Genomic DNA, 19,804 nt, shown 5'->3' with positions numbered 1-19,804 from the left:
TACATAGATTACAAATTCAAGCTGTCGAGGCAGCTAAGGCCCCTTCATCAGGTTACACCTTACCTGATGAAGGGGCCTTAGCTGCCTCGAAAGCTTGCACTTGTAATCTATTTAGTTAGCCAATAAAAAGTGTCACTTCACCCTACTTTCTACTGTATCAATGTACCAACTGTTATAAACATTGGGCTAAGAATGTCAAAAAATGGCATAAAACAGTTGTCAAAACAATTAAAAACACACCTCAGAAACATTCACAGTTAATGAAGAAAAACTTTATTATATGAAATGTTACTGGATAGACACTTTTTTAAACCCTATTTTAGAATTCTTTTACAATACATAATATGACTCAATGACAGGGAATGAAAAAGATGCATGGAACAGAAAGGAAACCATGCAATGCAATGATCTTCAGAAAAGCAGAGTTTCGGGTGATTTCATGAAGAGTTATGTTCACTCTGTTTTGAGAAATATTTAAATATTACAATAAAAAAAACACATAAGAAATAAGTTTGCTCATTAAAAAGTATATAAATAACACAAATACCAAAAACAAGAGATGGTCATCAAAAATAGAGAAAAGTAAGCGTCCACTCTCCTCAGGAGAGAACATAATCAAATCACTTCTGGAAACCTCTCAAACGGTGTGGTCAACTTAAGTAAAATCTGTTGCTGGGCTCTCACCACAGTATCCAGTGAAGGCAGAATCTGATAAATTAGGAACATCACCATCCTGTAAAAAAAAATAAATAAATAAAAAAAAATAATATATAGTGTATATATTGTCACGCACGCGCGCATAGGGAGCCGCGTAAACATCCGACGAGCAATGTAACATATCGTCCCAGGGGACAAAGACGGGATACTAACCTTTCTCTCTTTTATTCCTACAGAAAGACAGAAACAATGCCACCATAACTTTGACCAGGTTCCCTAAACCATTCGCCACCACTTCTGTATTCCATCCCTTCTTCTGGTCCCATCTTGATGACGTCATGGCTCCCACACAGCACCTCGTCCCTTCCCAGCATTCCATTCATCTGTTTCCGGTCCCACCCCATAAATGCTCCCTTCACCAGATCCAGAATGTCTGCTGTTATGATAGAATGCCATATGTCAGACTGTATTCTTTGTTTTGATTTGCACTCTGTACAGTATATAGGGCTGGAAACCCCAAACCTTTATGAGAGTTTGCGTATTTATTACAGTGGTGTAGCTGGCAGGATACTTTTGTCCGAGAAATGTCTGAAGGACAGGACCTCAACATAGTGTTGACAAGTCTGGCGGGCCAACTCCAGGTGTTGCAGTTGGAGCAGGCAGCTACGATGCAGGAGCTAGTGGAGACCAAGGCATGGCTCGCAGCGGCAGAAGCGGCTAGACCGGAGCCCGCACAACCTCCACCTCCCCCTATTGTTCCACTTTCAGAGGCGGACGACATAGAGTCATATTTGCTGACCTTCGAGAGGACCGCCTCTCGGAATCAGTGGGCGCGCGCAGTGGGCATCCATACTGGTGCTGTACTCGAAGGGAATCGAGCAGAGGGCCTGTCATGACCTCCCCGTCGAGGAAGCCACCGATTATGACCTCCTGAGGGCCGAGATCTTAAGCCGCTACGGCGTGACGTCACACCAGCAGATGACCGAGTGGAGGCTCTGGAAATTTGACCCCGATTGCCCTGCCCGGGCCCAGGGCTTGGAGTTCTGGGGCAAAATGGGGCACTGGCTGAGATCTGACAACAACCAGGCTCGCCAGGTAGTAGAACAAGTGGCTTGTGAGGGGTTTGTTAACTTGATGCCAGAGTAACTAGCCCAGCAGGACCGGCGACATCCTTTAAGGATATGAAAAGCCTTCTGGAGGTGCTGGAGCACCAACTAGCGGTGAACCAAGTCAGGGGGTCGGAAAGGTCCGCTTGTGGGCCCCGACAGGGACGTGTCGCTACTCCCAAGCCCTTCCGTCGTACTGCGGAAGCTCCAGGTAAGCTTAAAGAGAGAACCCCGGCTGCGCCGTGCTGTTTCAAGTGCGGCGAAGTCAGACACACCTTGCCCGCCTGCCCTCAGAACGCGGAATCGATGGACTGCACCTGGGTCGAAGGAAAGAGGTAATGTGCTCTGTCTAATCACCTGGCTGTCCCAAACACGGAAGTGGTCTTAGTTAATGGGCATTCGGTTGTGGCATTATTTGATTCCGGGAGTAACATTACTATTGTTGCTCGCCGCTTTGTACTACCGCGACAGTGGGCACGCCGGAAAGTGAAGGTTACCTGCGTGCATGAAGAGACCAAGTCATATAAGTCCGCTAACCGTTACATAACCTGGAAAGGTGAACCGAGACGGCTGTTGGTGGCCGTACTGCCCGAACCGCCCTTTCCAGTTATTCTGGGATAAGACTGGTCTGAAAGCAACTGTGGTAGAAAAAGCACCACTCCTATTGCCGAGTTGGGTATAGTTATGGACGGACAGGGCACCATCCCCGCGGCTCCCACACCATGCAGCCCGGCAACCAGTGATGACGTAGAGAGCCGGGGGGACGACTTTCTGGCGACGGACCTTGACCTAGAAGTGCTAGCGAGTGAGGGTCCGGGTCAGGCTGACGACAACCCCCCGGCTCCACCAGACCCCTTGAGCAGCAAGTCCACACCAGCGTCATTTAAAAGAGAACAGTGGAACGATGATTCCCTAAAGTTTGCCCAGAATGCTATTGTTTCTGTTAACGGCAATACGCCGGACACTCTCATACCAGCGGTGCCCTGCTTTGTACTGGATAATGATCTGTTGTATCGAGTCGCGGATCACAAAGGCAAGGTACGGAAGTTGCTGTTTATAATAAAGGTTCCCTTTATTGATGTCCCCTTCGAAAGGATCGGAGTCGATCTTGTAGGACCCCTGGAGCCTTCAACTCGTGGCCAAAAATACATTTTGGTCATGGTAGACTACTCAACTCGATACACAGAGGTGGTTCCGTTGCGCTCCACTACTACAAAAAATATTGCACGGGAATTGGTAGCCCATTTCTCCCGAGTGGGAATACCTAAAGAAATCCTCACGGATCAAGGTACGCCCTTTACTTCGGATACGTTCAGGTAAGTTTCCAAGTTACTCCATATTAAGCATCTCAAAACGTCTGTGTACCACTCTCAGATGGATGGGTTAGTGGAACGTTTTAACCAAACCCTTAAACAGATGCTCCACAAGGCAGTCAACCTGGACAGTAGGAACTGGACCAACTTTTACCTCTTGTCCTTTTTGCTTATCGGGAGGTGCCACAAGCCTCCATGGGCTTTTCCCCTTTTGAACTTTTATATGGCCGCCAGCCCCAAGGTATTTTGGACATTCTCAAAGAAGGATGGGAAGGGGGGGATCTTCCCTCCACCGATATTTTGGAATATATCGCGTAAATGTGCGATAGGTTAGAAAAGATTCGGCCTCTTCTAAAGGAACATATGTCAAGAGCTCAAGCTGCGCAGGCGCGGAATTATAACTGAAACACCTCCCTAGCCGGGGGACCGTGAGATGGTGCTCATGCCTACATCCCACTCCAAATTGCTAGCCCATTGGCAAGGCCCATACGAGGTAAAAGAGAGGAAAGGGCTCATCGACTATATGATGAAACAACCAAATTACCGGCCGAACGAGAGGGTGTATAATGTCAACTTACTAAAACTGTGGAGGGATCGGGAGGAACGCCCTCACACAGATGCCACCCTATCCCTTTTCTCAAGAAAATCAGTCCTTAACCTTGGCCCCAATTTGACGCCCCTGCAGAGGCAGGAGCTGGAAAGTGCAGTCCTGTTCGTTCCGTAAGTAGTCAGCAAGACGCCAGGACATACCTCGCTAATTGAGCACGACATTGTGACAGACCTGGGGGTGTTAGTGAGGGAGCGGCCCTATCGCCTCCCGGAAGATAAACGTGCCGAGGTGGAGCTGGAAGTCCAACGAATGCTGGATATGGACATCATAGAGGAGAGTCGCAGCCCATGGTCTAGTCCCATTGTCCTCGTTTCTAAGCCCGACGGCTCTTGGAGATTCTGTAATGACTTTAGGTGTCTTAATCAGGTCTCCAAATTTGATGCCTACCCCATGCCCCGGGTGGACGAGCTCATTGAATGCTTGGGTACGGCTCGTTACCCGACTACTCTTGACATCACTAAGGGATACTGGCAGATTCCCTTAACGGCATACGCTAAAGAAAAAACAGCCTTCAGCACCCCTAGCGGACATTGGCAATATAAGGTCCTCCCATTTGGGCTGCACGGGGCGCCTGCGACCTTCCAGCGTCTGGTAGACAGAGTGCTAAAGGTCCACCAGTCCTATTGTGCCGCCTACCTTGATGATGTAGTCATCTATTCCGGCACCTAGGAGGAACATATCTTGCAGCTTTACGCTGTCCTCTTAACGCTAGCAAACGCGGGTCTCCGCATTAATCCGAGTAAGTGTTTTTTTGGATTTCACGAGACCAAGTATTTGGGCTACCTGGTGGGGGGAGGACTGGTGAGACCACAATGTTCAAAAATCAAAGATATCCTGGAATGGCCCCGTCCGATAACCAAGAAACAGGAGCAAGCTTTCCTGGGGTTAGCGAGATACTACTGCCAGTTTGTGCCTCGTTTCTCCGAGAGGGCCACACCCTTGACCAATCTGACAAATACAAGGGCCCCTTTATATGTGGTATGGAATGATTTAACAGAACAGGCATTCAGTGACCTAAAGACGGCCCTGACAATGGCACCGATATTGAGAACCCCTAATTTTTCTCTCCCTTTTACCCTCCAGACCGATGCTTCGGACACAGGACTAGGCGCTGTGCTGAGTCAAAGCATCGACGGTGTTGAACACCCCGTGATTTACCTGAGGTGGAAACTGCTGGACCGGGAGACAGGATATGCTGGGGTGGAGCGGGAAGCCTTGGCCATCAAGTGGGCGGTAACACACTTGAGGTACTACCTGTTGGGTCGGGAGTTTACTCTGGTGACGGACCATGCTGCCCTCCAGTGGATGGCTGTGCACAAGGAGTCGAACCCCCGAGTTACCAGGTGGTTTTTAGACCTTCAGTCGTAGTCTTCCATCACTTATCGCCGGGGTAACCAGCAAGCCAACGCTGATTCTCTCTCCCTGGATCACGACCTCTCGGTTTCTGGGCTGGGGGTCATATCATGCATGCACGCATAGGGATTCACGTAATGACCCAACGAGCAACATAACATATCGTGCCAGGAGACAAAGACGGGGTACTAACCTTTCTCTCTTTTATTCCTACAGAATGACAGAAACAACGCCGCTGTAACTTTGACCAGTTTCCCTAAACCACATGCCAACACTTCCGCATTCCAGCCCTTCCTCTGGTCCCATCTTGATGACGTCATGGCTCCCACACAGCACCTCGGTTCTTTCCCAGCATTCCATTCATCTGTTTTCGGTCCTACCCCATAAATGCTCCCTTCACCTGATCCAAAATGTCTGCTATTATGATATAATGTCATATGTCTGACTGTATTTTTTGTTTTGATTTGCAATCTGTACAGTGTAACGGGCCGGAAACCCCAAACCTTTATGAGAGTTTGCGTATTTATTACTATATATATATATATATATATATATATTTCTCTACAAGCAATGTTATCCTTGAATCGCATTCTGACTACCCAATGAAACAATATTAAGATCATCCTAGTCTACGTAGGACTAATGTAATACTTCTTAAATGTAAGCTTCAGAGAGTTAAATACCAAACATATGTTCACTTACTAAAAGATCTCTCTCTCTGTCTTTTAAGCCTCTATGTCGTTTTCTTTTAATGATGGGTGTTGATTGTAGAAGACCAGAAGGAGATGAAGCACTGGGTTCATCAAGGCACTCTCCATCCATACAGTGAGAAGGATCAGTCATACAGCTCACTTCTTCCTTGGGTGTACACAGATTTGAAGATTATTGAGGGAATACATAAAGAATGAATACAAATATACTATATAACAGACATCTCAAAAGACATCACTTATATTAAAAGGCTATTATGGGATGGAAATGGGTCAATTTGCTTTAATTACCTCCAATGGGATAGCTAGCTGGGCACTTCTATAATCATCTCCATAGGCATTTAGTGTTTTCATGAGGAACCTATTAAAAATATGGGGGAAAAAAAAACAGATTCTAAAATTATAACAAAGAAGAAGAAATAATAAATTCTGAAAGGCCAGAAAGTACACATGCACCCGACATTTCATCTCAACTCCTAAATGTACATGTAATTAAAAGCAACAAGTTCCTCTGTTTGATCATTTACAGAAAAACCGACCAATTAAAATGACGCACTGTATATGCATACATGCATTCACACAATTAATACAGGGTGGCTAACAGCAAGAGACTACTGCAGAATACATACACACTGGGGTCAATCCGATGTTGCCAGTTAACTAACCCTTATATCTTTCAGGATGTGAGAGTTAAGGTGGATTACTCAGAGAAAAACACATCCAAGACACAAACAGAATGTGCAAGTTCCAGAATAATAATGACTGGGTGCGGGATTTGAATCCAGGACCCCACAACCCTGCTCCTAATGATAACTAACTACTATACAACACTACACAGGCTTTCTTAGGTAGAAGGGCTGTACAGAATCTTGATTAAAATAAGATTTGTTCAAGACTATGGTACAAAGGCATTGTCAGTTTCTTAAATGTATACCATTACTGGCCAGAAAGCTGAAAGATTGCATTTTTATTATCTTGACAGATCATATTTTACTTGTCCCAAGGGAGAAATTTAGCAATTTATGATGACCATATACAACCCCAGACCTGGGGACCTGGGTTCGCTTCCCGGGTCCTCACTGCGTGGAGTTTGCATGTTCTCCCCGTGTCTGCGTGGGTTTCCTCCGGGCGCTCTGGTTTCCTCCCACAGTCCAAAGACATGCAGGTTAGGTGGATTGGCGATTCTAAATTGGCCCTAGTGTGTGCTTCGTGTGTTTATGTGTGTCCTGCGGTGGGTTGGCACCCTGCCTGGGATTGGTTCCTGCCTTGTGCCCTGTGTTGGCTGGGATTGGCTCCAGCAGACCCCCGTGACCCTGTGTTCAGATTCAGCGGGTTGGAAAATGGATGGATGGATATACAACCCCAATTCCAATGAAGTTGGGACGTTGTGTAAAACGTAAGTAAAAACAGAATACAATGATTTGCAAATCCTTTTCAACCTATATTCAATTGAATACACTACGAAGACAAGATATTGAATGTTCAAACTGATAAACTTTATTGTTGTTTTGCAAATCTTCACTCATTTTGAATTTGATGCCTGTAACACGTTCCAAAAAAGCTGGGACAGGGGCAGCAAAAGACTGGGAAAGTTGAGGAATGTTCAAAAAACACCTGTTTTGAACATTCCACAGGTGAACAAGTTAATTGGAAACTGGTGTTTGTCATGATTGGGTATAAAAGGAGCATCCCCAAAAGGCCCAGTCGTTCACAAGCAAGGATGGGGTGAGGTTCACCACTTTGTGAACAACTGCGTGGGCAAATAGTCCAGCAGTTTAAGAACAACGTTTCTCGATCGATCGATAGATAGATAGATACTTTATTAATCCCAAGGAGAAATTCACATTCTCCAGCAGATGCATACTGATACAATGGAAGGAATCTAGGGATTTCATCATCTACTGTCCATAATATAATCAAAAGATTCAGAGAATCTGGAGAAATCTCTGCACATAAGCGGCAAGGCTGAATACCAACACTGGATGCCCATGACCTTCAATCCCTCAGGAGGCACTGCATTAAAAACCAACATCATTCTGTAAAGGATATTACCACGTGGGCTCAGGAATACTTCAGAAAACCATTGTCAGTTAACACAGTTCGTCGCTACATCTACAAGTGCAAGTTAAAACTGTACCATGCAAAGCGAAAGCCATTTATCAACAACACCCAGAAACGCCGCCGGCTTCTCTGGGCCCGAGCTCATCTGAGATGGACCGACGCGAAGTGGAAAGTGTGCTGTGGTCTGACGAGTCCACATTTCAAATTGTTTTTGGAAATCATGGACGTCATGTCCTCTGGGCCAAAGAGGAAAAGGACCATCCGGATTGTTATCAGCGCAAAGTTCAAAAGCCAGCATCTGTGATGGTATGGGGGTGTGTTAGTGCCCATGGCATGGGTAACTTGCACATCTGTGAAGGCACAATTAATGCTGAAAAGTACATACAAGTTTTGGAGCAACATATGCTGCCATCCAAGCGACGTCTTTTTCAGGGACGTCCGTACTTATTTCAGCAGGACAATGCAAAGCCACATTCTGCATGTGTTACAACAGCGTGGCTTCGTAGTAAAAGAGTGCGAGTACAGTAATCCCTCCTCCATCGCGGGGGTTGCGTTCCAGAGCCACCCGCGAAATAAGAAAATCCGCGAAGTAGAAACCATATGTTTATATGGTTATTTATATATATTGTCATGCTTGGGTCACAGATTTGCGCAGAAACACAGGAGGTTGTAGAGAGACAGGAATGTTATTCAAACACTGCAAACAAACATTTGTCTCTTTTTCAAAAGTTTAAACTGTGCTCCATGACAAGACAGAGATGACAGTTCTGTCTCACAATTAAAAGAATGCAAACATATCTTCCTCTTCAAAGGAAACAGAGAGGAAAGCAAACAAATCAATAGGGCTGTTTGGCTTTTAAGTATGCGAAGCACCGCCGGTACAAAGCTGTTGAAGGCGGCAGCTCACACCCCCTCCGTCAGGAGCAGGGAGGGAGAGAGAGAGAGAGAGAGACAGAGAAAAACTAAGTCAAAAATCAATACGTGCCCTTTGAGCTTTTAAGTATGCGAAGCACCGTGCAGCATGTCGCTTCACGAAGCAGCTGCACACAGAAGGTAGCAACGTGAAGATAATCTTTCAGCATTTTTAGACGAGCGTCCGTATCGTCTAGGTTTGCGAACAGCCCCCCTGCTCAAACCCCCTACGTCAGGATCAGAGAAAGTCAGCGCAAGAGAGAAAGAGAGAAAGTAAGTTGGGTAGCTTCTCAGCCATCTGCCAATAGCGTCCCTTGCATGAAATCAACTGGGCAAACCAACTGAGGAAGCATGTACCAGAAATTAAAAGACCCATTGTCCTCAGAAATCCGCGAACCAGCAAAAAATCCGCGATATATATTTAAATATGCTTACATATAAAATCCACGATAGAGTGAAGCCGCGAAAGGCGAAGCGCGATATAGCGAGGGATCACTGTACTAGACTGGCCTGCCTGCAGTCCAGACCTGTCTCCCATTGAAAATGTGTGGCGTATTATGAAGCACAAAATACGACAACGGAGACCCCAGACTGTTGAGCAACTGAAGTTGTACATCAAGCAAGAATGGGAAAGAATTCCACCTACACAGCTTCAATTAGTGTCCTCAGTTCCCAAACGCTTATTGAGTGTTGTTAGTAGGAAAGGTGATATAACAGTGGTAAACATGCCCCTGTCCCAGCTTTTTGACTGACATCAAATTCAAAATGAGTGAAGATTTGCAAAACAACAATAAAGTTTATCAGTTTGAACATTCGATATCTTGTCTTTGTAGTGTATTCAATTGAATATAGGTTGAAAAGGATTTGCAAATCATTGTATTCTGTTTTTATTTACGTTTTACACAACGTCCTAACTTCATTGGAATTGGGGTTGTACAAAAATCTAACATTAAATGTAAAAAATTGGTAATGAACAAAAGAATGTGCACTACCAATCAAGATGTATTTCAAGGCCCTATTTTGTCCTTTAAGGAATGGTTTTCTTCCTGCCACTTGCCCTGTCAAACCTACAGGACAAAGTCTCCTCTTCTTAGTAGAAACTAAGATTTGCTTTTTTTCGACCACCGTTAAACAATGCTTGATGCTGCTGTGCTGTGAGGCGCCTATCACACAAGCTGGTGACCCTCAGAAACTTGTCTTCTGATTGGATGACGACTTTGGGTCTGCCAGATCTCTTCCTATCAGAGTTTCTTCCAGTTTCCAATTGCATTTGGACTGTGTAGGATGCCATACTCACTGACAATGATTTTTTTGCAATCTCTCTAAATGAAAGGCCTACACTTCTGTGGGTAATAATTCAATCTCATTTCATTTGCTAATTGCCATTTTCTTGCCACCATAACTGGAATATTGTCTAAGTAGTACTTCAGAGGATACAGTAACACAGTCTGGTCCAACTCCGCTTTAAGACAGACAGAGGTGTTCAACTAACTAAGTAATCAACTAAAGTTGGGACACCTGTGCAAACTGTTTCCTTCAACGTGCAAGGCCTAATTTACTTTAAAATTGCTGCAGAATATCTATAGGTTGTAACTTATTAGTTGTTCCCTGAAGAAGGCCCATTTGTAATATTCTGAAATTTTCTTTTTTTCAGTTTTTGCTAATCTAAACTTTAAATTTATACTTCTGGCAGTTTACTGCTTACCTTTTCACCCCTTTAGGTCATTCATTGCATTTTAACTGATTAAATTTGAAGAAAAACTGAGGTGTTCTAAAACTTTAGTCTGGTAGTGTCTATGCTCATCGTTATGTACTGACATCAAATGTTTGAATGGAAGTGCATCTACTATGTTTACCGACAGCACACAAGATACAAATCATTTTATCACTGGCAACATGAATCATCAGGCTATTTTTTTAACACCCTAACTTGTTAAAGTTTGTGTTTAAAGGCTGTCTTTTTTTTTTTTTAAGAAGTTACAAACATTGTGCAAAATTTAACTTAAAAACAAAACGTATTGAGCAACATTAAACTAAAGGCAAAACTTACAAAAATTTAAAGAAGTTATATTTTGATCAAATGACTGGAGAAAAAAAATACTTATTTGAATTAGTATGTGTGAAATTGTAAATTTTAACATATTACAATTTACATTTAGTCCGTGTCCATACATTTTTATCATCTCCGTCTCCAATAACCCAATAATTGCTTCCAACTCCAATTCTACAGCCCTGTTGTGGAGTATGCTTCCCTGAATGCCTCACATGTAAGACTGTAAAAAGGTAGATCATTAACTTGTATGAAAAAACTAAAAATATTATGTCAAGTTATTACTTCTCAACAATTATATATAAAATAAAATAAAAAAAAAATCGTGAGTGTGCTCCCGTCGACATTATCATATACGGAGATAATGGAAAGGGTCATTTGAACCACTTCCAGTTGCATAACATTTCTTAAATATTATATCTCTTTGTTTCTCATCATAACTAATTGATAATATCAATACACAATAATTTCTCTATTTATAATCAAACTTTATATTAAAATTATACTTTTGCACTTAGGGAGGTCAAAAGCAGTGGTGGAATGTTTTCATGATTGCATATGCATTACCTAGATTACGTGCAAAGAAAAAAAAAAAAAAAAGGAGTTATAGTCACTTAAAAACATAGAAAAAGTGTTAGTATTATAATATCTGGCATGTTCAATGTTTAGATAGATAGATAGATAGATAGATAGATAGATAGATAGATAGATAGATAGATAGATAGATAGATAGATAGATAGATAGATAGATAGATAGATAGATACTTTATTAATCCCGATGGGAAATTCACATTCTTCAGCAGCAGCATACTGATACACATTTTTAGTTTACATATACATTTTATAGTTTAGTTTACATTCTATTGTTAAACTGATGATGTATAAATTATAATAAAATTAATAATAGTTATTGAAAGAATATGCATTACAGTGATCCCTCGCTATATCGCGCTTCGCCTTTCGCGGCTTCACTCTATCGCAGATTTTATATGTAAGCATATTTAAATATATATCGCGGATTTTTTGCTGGTACGCGGATTTCTGAGGACAATGGGTCTTTTAATTTCTGGTACATGCTTCCTCAGTTGGTTTGCCCAGTTGATTTCATACAAGGGACGCTATTGGCAGATGGCTGAGAAGCTACCCAACTTACTTTTCTTTCTCTCTCTTGTGCTGACTTTCTCTGATCCTGACGTAGGGGGTGTGAGCAGGGGGGCTGTTCGCACACCTAGACGATACGGACGCTCGTCTAAAAATGCTGAAAGATTATCTTCACGTTGCTACCTTCTGTGTGCAGCTGCTTCGTGAAGCGACATGCTGCACGGTGCTTCGCATACTTAAAAGCTCCAAGGGCACGTATTGATTTTTCACTGTTTGTTTTTCTCTGTCTCTCTCTATCTCTCTCTCTCTCTGCTCCTGACGGAGGGGGTGTGAGCTGCCGCCTTCAACAGCTTTGTACCGGCGGTGCTTCGCATACTTAAAAGCCAAACAGCCCTATTGATTTGTTTGCTTTCCTCTCTGACATGCTCTGCTCCTGACGCGCACTCCTTTGAAGAGGAAGATAGGTTTACATTCTTTTAATTGTGAGACAGAACTGTCATCTCTGTCTTGTCATATAGCACAGTTTAAACTTTTGAAAAAGAGACAAATGTTTGTTTGCAGTGTTTGAATAACGTTCCTGTCTCTCTACAACCTCCTGTGTTTCTGCGCAAATCTGTGACCCAAGCATGACAATATAAAAATAACCATATAAACATATGGTTTTTACTTCGCGGATTTTCTTATTTCGCGGGTGGCTCTGGAACGCAACCCCCGCGATGGAGGAGGGATTACTGTATATGGAATACAGTTTTTAATATACTGTACACATTTATATTTCCATGACACAAAAAATTCATACACATCACTTCCAGTTGAGTCATTTTTCTCAAATTTCATATCTGTTTGTTTTTTTATCATTATAAATATCTATACAAAATTTGAATCACCTATCTGTAATTACAACCATAGGTTTACTTGAAAATTTGACAAAGTATCCAGTTAAAAGTAGCACTTCCGGTTGCCAGAAATGGCTTGTTCATAGGATTCCTTATTTTTGATATAAAGCGGGTGGTCAAAATCTCATTGGCCAGGTCAAAATGTTTTCACACAGATAAATAATTTCAAAAATGGTATTTTTGGACTCAGAAAAGTCTAAAATGTCAAGATTCATCAAAATCTTAAGGCTGATTTTTTTCACAATTCCTACACTCTCTCTATACTACATATTTGAGAAAGTAAAAATGCAGCAAAGTTCACAAACAAGACGGGAAACAAAACCATGCAACTGTAGTTCTTAAATCTGGTTAATAGCTTTCAGTTAAATTTACAGCTGTTGTTAAAATCATCCTTTTTAAAATACAAGTACAGCATTAACCCATTTAATATGTCCATCCCCTTTCATGACATAATTTATTAATGGCTTTATTTCAAAATGTTCATCGTAATAACAAGGCAATTCGGAGTCCCTCAAATACCAAGAATAAAGTGAAGTACTTCAGGAGGCAAAGCCTTTAGCTATAATACCTCTGAACTCTGGAATGACTCACCTGTCAACAAAAGAGATGCCTTATGTGCCTTAGTATTTCAATCATGGCTTTTCTATTAGTCATTTTTAATAATTATGATGATTTGTAATCATAAGCCAGTGGTTTTCAGGTTGACGTCTTCCTGCATGGCTGCTAGTTTTGTTCAAACAAATTCATATCATTGCTTAGTTATTTGGCCCAAAAATATTCAGGAGAAATTCAAACTTATATGTATACGTTACCATAACTTTACATGCTTCTGTTTAATTTCATTTGCGGTTTTCTTTACACTTTACCATTTGGCAACTTAACTGTATCCAAATGTGGTTGATTATAAATGAGCACTGCACACAAGGCAAATAACACAGAATGCTATACAGGAGCAATTACTGCTATTTTCTCCTTTCTTGATAATTTATAAGAAGCATTTCTTAATGAGCACACAAATGAAAATAGCACAGAATTCAAATTTGCCAACAGCTGAATACAATTAAGGCAGCAAACATTATTAAAAAAGAAAATGGCAATGCAAACTTAAGTGCTTAATGTATAGACAAAAATGCACATATTTCAAAAGTTCAAAAAAAAACCTCACACTGGTTCCACTCCATCTGAACTAGTGTGGTGCTGAGGTGTCACCCGTTGCATGGCTGCACTTGGATCCTAATCTGGATCCTGAGTTGGTTTGTCGTGTGGTGGGTGCAGCAATGCGCTGTATCAGCATGTGCTCCTAACCTCTCTCTCTCTCTCTCTCTCTCATAATAAGAGTAAAAAATGACAACTCACAAAACAATTAGATAAATACACCCATTATGAAATTGGTTGGGTCAAGAGCCTGCAGCCACAGAGGTCTCTAGGGCTTAAACTTGGGAACCACTAAAAGTTGTTACTAATCTTTTAATTCACTTTTTCATCTGTGGCCAGTAATCATCTTTGTCATCAATGATTATGACAGTGTTCCTATTACTTAAAAAATCAAAATGAAAGGAAGACATTAATATCAACATTCAATAATGAGCCATAAAGTCTTACTCACTATTGTATTACAGGTTGACTATCCCTAACCAGAAATGCCTGGGAACAAAAGTATTTTGGATTTCAGAAATTTTTCTATCTTGGAATATTTGTATATACACATGAGATATCTTGCGGACACCCATGATCAAGCATGGAAATGCAGAAAAACTAGCTAAATGATGACTCGAGTATAATTCTAATCACAGAGCTGTTATTGCAACGTGTGTTGATATGACAAACATATCAAACCTCAAAAGTGAGGAATATGATGTTCAGACCCTTTTAAGAAGTCCAATTCTGGGTATTTTCACTAAACGATTTTTTTGGTTATTCATCACTTTCCATTGGCTACCTGTAGTCACTTCCCAGCGAACTGGCCACATGTGAGGTGTATCTTAGCCAAGCTTTAGCACAGTCATACTTGCTGTGCTGTAAGCCATAAACTGACTGACAAGATGCTACATTCAGTTTTCATATGGTGTAGGTGTACATACCTAACACATAACTGGTTTTTTCCAACATAGAGTAAAAAAACGTGAACATAAAAAGACAATTTGCTGCAGTGTCCAGTCGCACACACTATATATATATATATATATATATATATATATATATAAATATAAAAACTTTGCTATGGACAAAATATTCAGAATTATGGGTTTAGAGGCTTTGGGTGTCAGAGCTCAAGTACATTACAAATTAAGCATAACACCTCAAAACTCCATACTTAAGTCCGATTCATAGTTTGTGCAAATTCCACATTGGCACTAACTACCCAAGTTTTTAAGTTTTTTTTCCTTTTGTAGATACATTGTATACTAGTCATTTAGCCCGTAACAATAACGGGCGCTAGAACAGTAGTGCATAAACATTAGTAGTAACAGTCTATATTAAATGGCAAAGGACTTTGACCTCATTCTTTTTGTTGGTCGTATTTTTCTTTCTTTCGTTGATGTTTACTTGCTCAGCTGACCGTTCTTCGTGGGCTTCCGCCATGTATTGTGTGTCTTTAATTTTCTGTGACAGTAATACTGTCTTGTACGGCTCTATTCAATAAGGGCGCGCACAAAAAGTCGAGCTTCAAAAGGGCGACCTCAATTGAGCGCGGCGAATAAAGGCGTTCATCGATAATTTAGTTCAAATGGCTCTGGAATATGTGAAGAGCAACAAAGGTGCAGATCTTTATTTACGCGCGCCTTTATTCGCTGCGCCCAACTGAGGTCGCCCTTTTGAGGCTCGCCTTTTTGTGCGCGCCCTTATTGAAGGATACCGTCTTGTACGTCCGCTGGCTTGTATGTCCGTAATATACCTTTAATTTTCTCTGGCGGTAATACAGGCGTGCGCGTCGGTAATATGCCTTTAATCTCCTCTGACTGTAATACTGTCAGAATGTGTGTGAATTTCCCATTGGGATTAATAAAGTATCTATCTATCTATCTACTGGCTTGTATGTGGCTGCAATATGAGTCACTGTATTGTGTACCTTTAATTTCCTCTCGCAGTAATACTGGTTTGTATTTCCGTAAAATGCCTCTAACTTTCTCTGACAGTAATATCGCGCATCGCACTGTGCCCCACGCATGCGCACTTCACCAGAAGACACCCACACACGGACACCTGGACGCACACAGGGATATATATATATATATATATATATATATATATATATATATATATATATATATATATATATATATATATATATATATATATATATATATATATATATATATATATATGGGCGGCACGGTGGCGCAGTGGGTAGCGCTGCTGCCTCGCAGTTGGGAGATCTGGGGACCTGGGTTCGCTTCCCGGGTCCTCCCTGCGTGGAGTTTGCATGTTCTCCCCGTGTCTGCGTGGGTTTCCTCCGGGCGCTCCGGTTTCCTCCCACAGTCCAAAGACATGCTGGTTAGGTGGATTGGCGATTCTAAATTGGCCCTAGTGTGTGCTTGGTGTGTGGGTGTGTTTGCGTGTGTCCTGCGGTGGGTTGGCACCCTGCCCAGGATTGTTTCCTGCCTTGTGCCCTGTGTTGGCTGGGATTGGCTCCAGCAGACCCCCGTGACCCTGTGTTCGGATTCAGCGGGTTGGAAAATGGATGGATGGATATATATATATATATATATATATATATATATATATATATATATATATAGATAACCAGGCAAGCTAGTTTATATATTAATTCTGAGGACAGGTTTCCACCTTTTCCCCAGTGCTGAAGGAATAGTCACCAGTTCCTTGAGATCCTAAACTGGATAAGCATATGGTTATACAGTGAATAAAACTGGTGTCTGATAAGCAGTCAAGTAAGAATGTAAGTAACCACACCGTCTCTCCTTCTTCAACTGCCTAGTTAACTTCTGAACTTGATGAAGGCGATGCAGAATCCTCTCATTCACCTAATGATGGGAATAAAAAAACATCTTTAATACAGCTATTTTGTTGATAGATTAAAGTCATTTAAAAAGTAAATATCCTTAAAATAATATAATTGTAATGAAAACCCAGAAGTCATTACTTAAGCATGCTACACTTAATTTGACTTTTAAAAAATACATGTAAAATGTTAGAAATGAAATAAGGAAAAACAAAGCATGTGGACACACAAATGTGAAATAAATAATGCAGTAGTACCACTCTAAACTATAACTGTCATAAAAACAAACTCAGTGACATATTTAGAAGAAAACATTTAGGACATTTAGCTTGCATTGATCATTATATTAAAGCAATTTAATGGTCTACAGTCCAACAATTCATCTGTCTATCTTCAAATCTCTTTAAATTCCCTACAGTGTTTAGAGAACTTGTCCCGAGCATACGGCACAAGGGAATAATTGAATCTGAATGCGATAGTATCAGAGGTGTTTTTTTATTTTTTTTTTGGGTTGGAGGGAGTCAATATACTATAGGTTTGCAATATTTTTTATCACTATGAACAGATATCCAGTTAGCCCCCATACCCACACATTGGAAAAATCAGAAGCAATGCATCTTTCTGGTTCTTGAATAACAAAAAGCTGTGCTTCTACAGTCCTACAGACAGTGTACTGTTAAGTGTTAATACTGCTGCAGAGATTCTGCTACCACGGTCTCTGCCCAATTTTGAGAGTTTGGATTCATTTCTGCCATTTTGAGGTAATGGTAATGAAAGGGTATTTTTTAAAGATGTACTTTGTAAGCATTACCCCAGGAAAACTTGAATATTCCCACACACTACAACCTAGAACTGTCTTTCCCTTTCTACTGACTGAAGCATGAAGGGTAAATAAGCTCCATTGTATTAACAAGTCTCTTCCATCCTGTTGCACAAAAGGAAACATTGGGATTTCATAAAGAATAAAGTGTATCCTTATTGAAGAAATTCTGTCTCCCTTATATTAAAAGGATAAAATGTTAGAAAGTTGAAAGTCCCGGAGAGGAGAAAAGGTGATGGGGAGCGTTATGATATTTTGCCCTACCACATGGTTAATTACCATGGAATTTTATGCAATATGTGAGAAGTAAACAGTGTTCAACAAGTTCTGCTCGTGTGTTATGGTTTGATAATTTATTGTGAGAAATGGATATTAAAGGACATTGACAACCCCCCGGGGGACCCAATTCTAAACACACCCACCCACACATGTATAAAACTTGCCTAGTCCTTAAAGAGAGAAAGGTCTACAAAGACTAGTCCTTTGCTTGAGTAGAATAAAGGAAGCAACCTTATGATCAAGAAATTATCTTTTAAAAGTTCTTTGGCTTCTCATGTGTCACTGAAAATTTTGTAACTCAAAAATGTAAACTATTTTTTTGTGACTGCTTTTCTCCCACAAGAGACCGAGTGCCACAGAGTCATATTGTCAAAAGATGTGCATGGAAATTTGCTGCCAAGGAAGGGATGCATGGTAACCACTGCACCACCCTGCTGTCCCCAGTGTTCTCTGGTTATTTAAATAACAAATAGTTAAAACGGAAAGTAGAAGGTAAAAAAAAAACATGCAAACCATTCCCAATTCTCTGCACTGGCAATAGGCAACCATGTTTCAGTTTGAAAAATCCCATTCTAACCTTTCTGTTAGTTCAGGTGAAAACAGTCCAACACATGACACATGCAACTGATTAAAAAAAAAAAAATCTAACAACCTAAAATTAAATTTGGTGTAATCTTCTGACCAAATACTGACCTGCTCAATTTCTCTACACCGTCTGCTCAGACTCAAATACTTTTGCCGATCTGTCTCCCGTTTTTGTTTCTCCTTCCATTCATCTACTTGATTTTCAGAAACTCCGCCGGCGTCTACAAACTCAACTCCCTCTGTTTCGAGTTCTGCCTCCAAGATGTGTCCACCAAACAGTGGAGGCAGAGTAAGGTCAGAAAAGTCATCCATCATCCTTGCTGTGTACAGAACAGCAGAACCCATATTATGTTTGTGCACATGCAGTTCAGATATGTTTTCATGCAAACTTCAAAGAGGCAACAAATATATGCTGTACATTTGTATACGTATACAGCAGGCACTGTACCTTCCTTAGGATATTCCATTTCTCTTCTAAAAACATTTCCATTTGCTCTATATAACCTGTACTTCGAAGATTTTATAAGCAATACACTCTATATGAGGTAGAAGATGAGAATGGTCTTAACTTATCAATAGGCGGGTTATGAACACTTTCTGCTTTTAGTAGAACTCTAATCATATAACATAAAACAAGAACAACTAAAAGTGTTAAAAGTGTAAATCGACTGTCCTCATTAACATGTTTTTAAAAACTGAATGGTATGTTAAATTTCTACATTCTTTATAAATTTCACACTGTGTACACCTCAAAACAAGTGCCTACATATAATTTAAAGAACAACATTTTTAACATACAACTGGAGATTATAATGATATTGTAAAGAAAACATAACATTGTACAAAGACAGTATAAATGTAATTTTAATATTTTATTGGTATTAAAAAGTAAGAAAAATGTTAGTCGTACAGTTTACTAATGATATGAAAAATGATGGGTGCAGATATGGGAAAGAAGACATTTTTATATCCTACTAAAACAGCACAATAAGTATTTATAAGCATACCCATTGGGACGTGGCCAATACATTAGTTTATGTTAACACGATATCTGATTAAGCGATTTATAAATAATATTATAACCATACTTTGTAGGTAAAAGAATATCCAGCTTTTTTCAGTGTGGAGATTAATTTGCATTTACAAAATCAAATATTGAAATAATAAAATAACTTACCAGCCGTTACTGCTTATACTAATTACACAACTTTTTTTTTTAATGAATTTACATCTTCGGTTCACGGTTTCTTTAAAAGCGTCTCAAAATCAAAGTTCTTGCAAAGTTCTGTGGTGTGCCAAACCCGGCTGAAAATATTCTTGTCGCAAATAATTACGTCATTTCAAAGGGACGGGTTGTTTCATTTGCGCATGCCAGGAGAAGTAGCTT

The 19,804-nt window shown here is 40.7% G+C and overlaps 1 protein-coding gene across 1 annotated transcript; it reads right to left on the bottom strand.

The window, feature by feature from the left end:
* Positions 1-246: 246 nt before the first annotated feature.
* tfpt (TCF3 (E2A) fusion partner) lies at positions 247-19,753 on the bottom strand. The gene is made up of 6 exons (XM_028821801.2): positions 19,595-19,753; positions 18,526-18,737; positions 16,685-16,755; positions 6,041-6,110; positions 5,742-5,897; positions 247-733 (listed from the first exon to the last, which is right to left on the bottom strand). The coding sequence occupies exons 2-6, from the start codon at positions 18,730-18,732 to the stop codon at positions 656-658; spliced, it is 582 nt and encodes a 193-aa protein (XP_028677634.1). The 5' UTR covers positions 18,733-18,737; positions 19,595-19,753; the 3' UTR covers positions 247-655.
* Between the last annotated feature and the right edge of the window lie 51 nt (positions 19,754-19,804).

Source organism: Erpetoichthys calabaricus, chromosome 16, assembly GCF_900747795.2.
Source record: "Erpetoichthys calabaricus chromosome 16, fErpCal1.3, whole genome shotgun sequence".
In the NCBI taxonomy this organism is placed as follows: Eukaryota; Metazoa; Chordata; class Cladistia; order Polypteriformes; family Polypteridae; genus Erpetoichthys; species Erpetoichthys calabaricus.
This window is presented reverse-complemented; position numbering and strand designations above follow the sequence as displayed.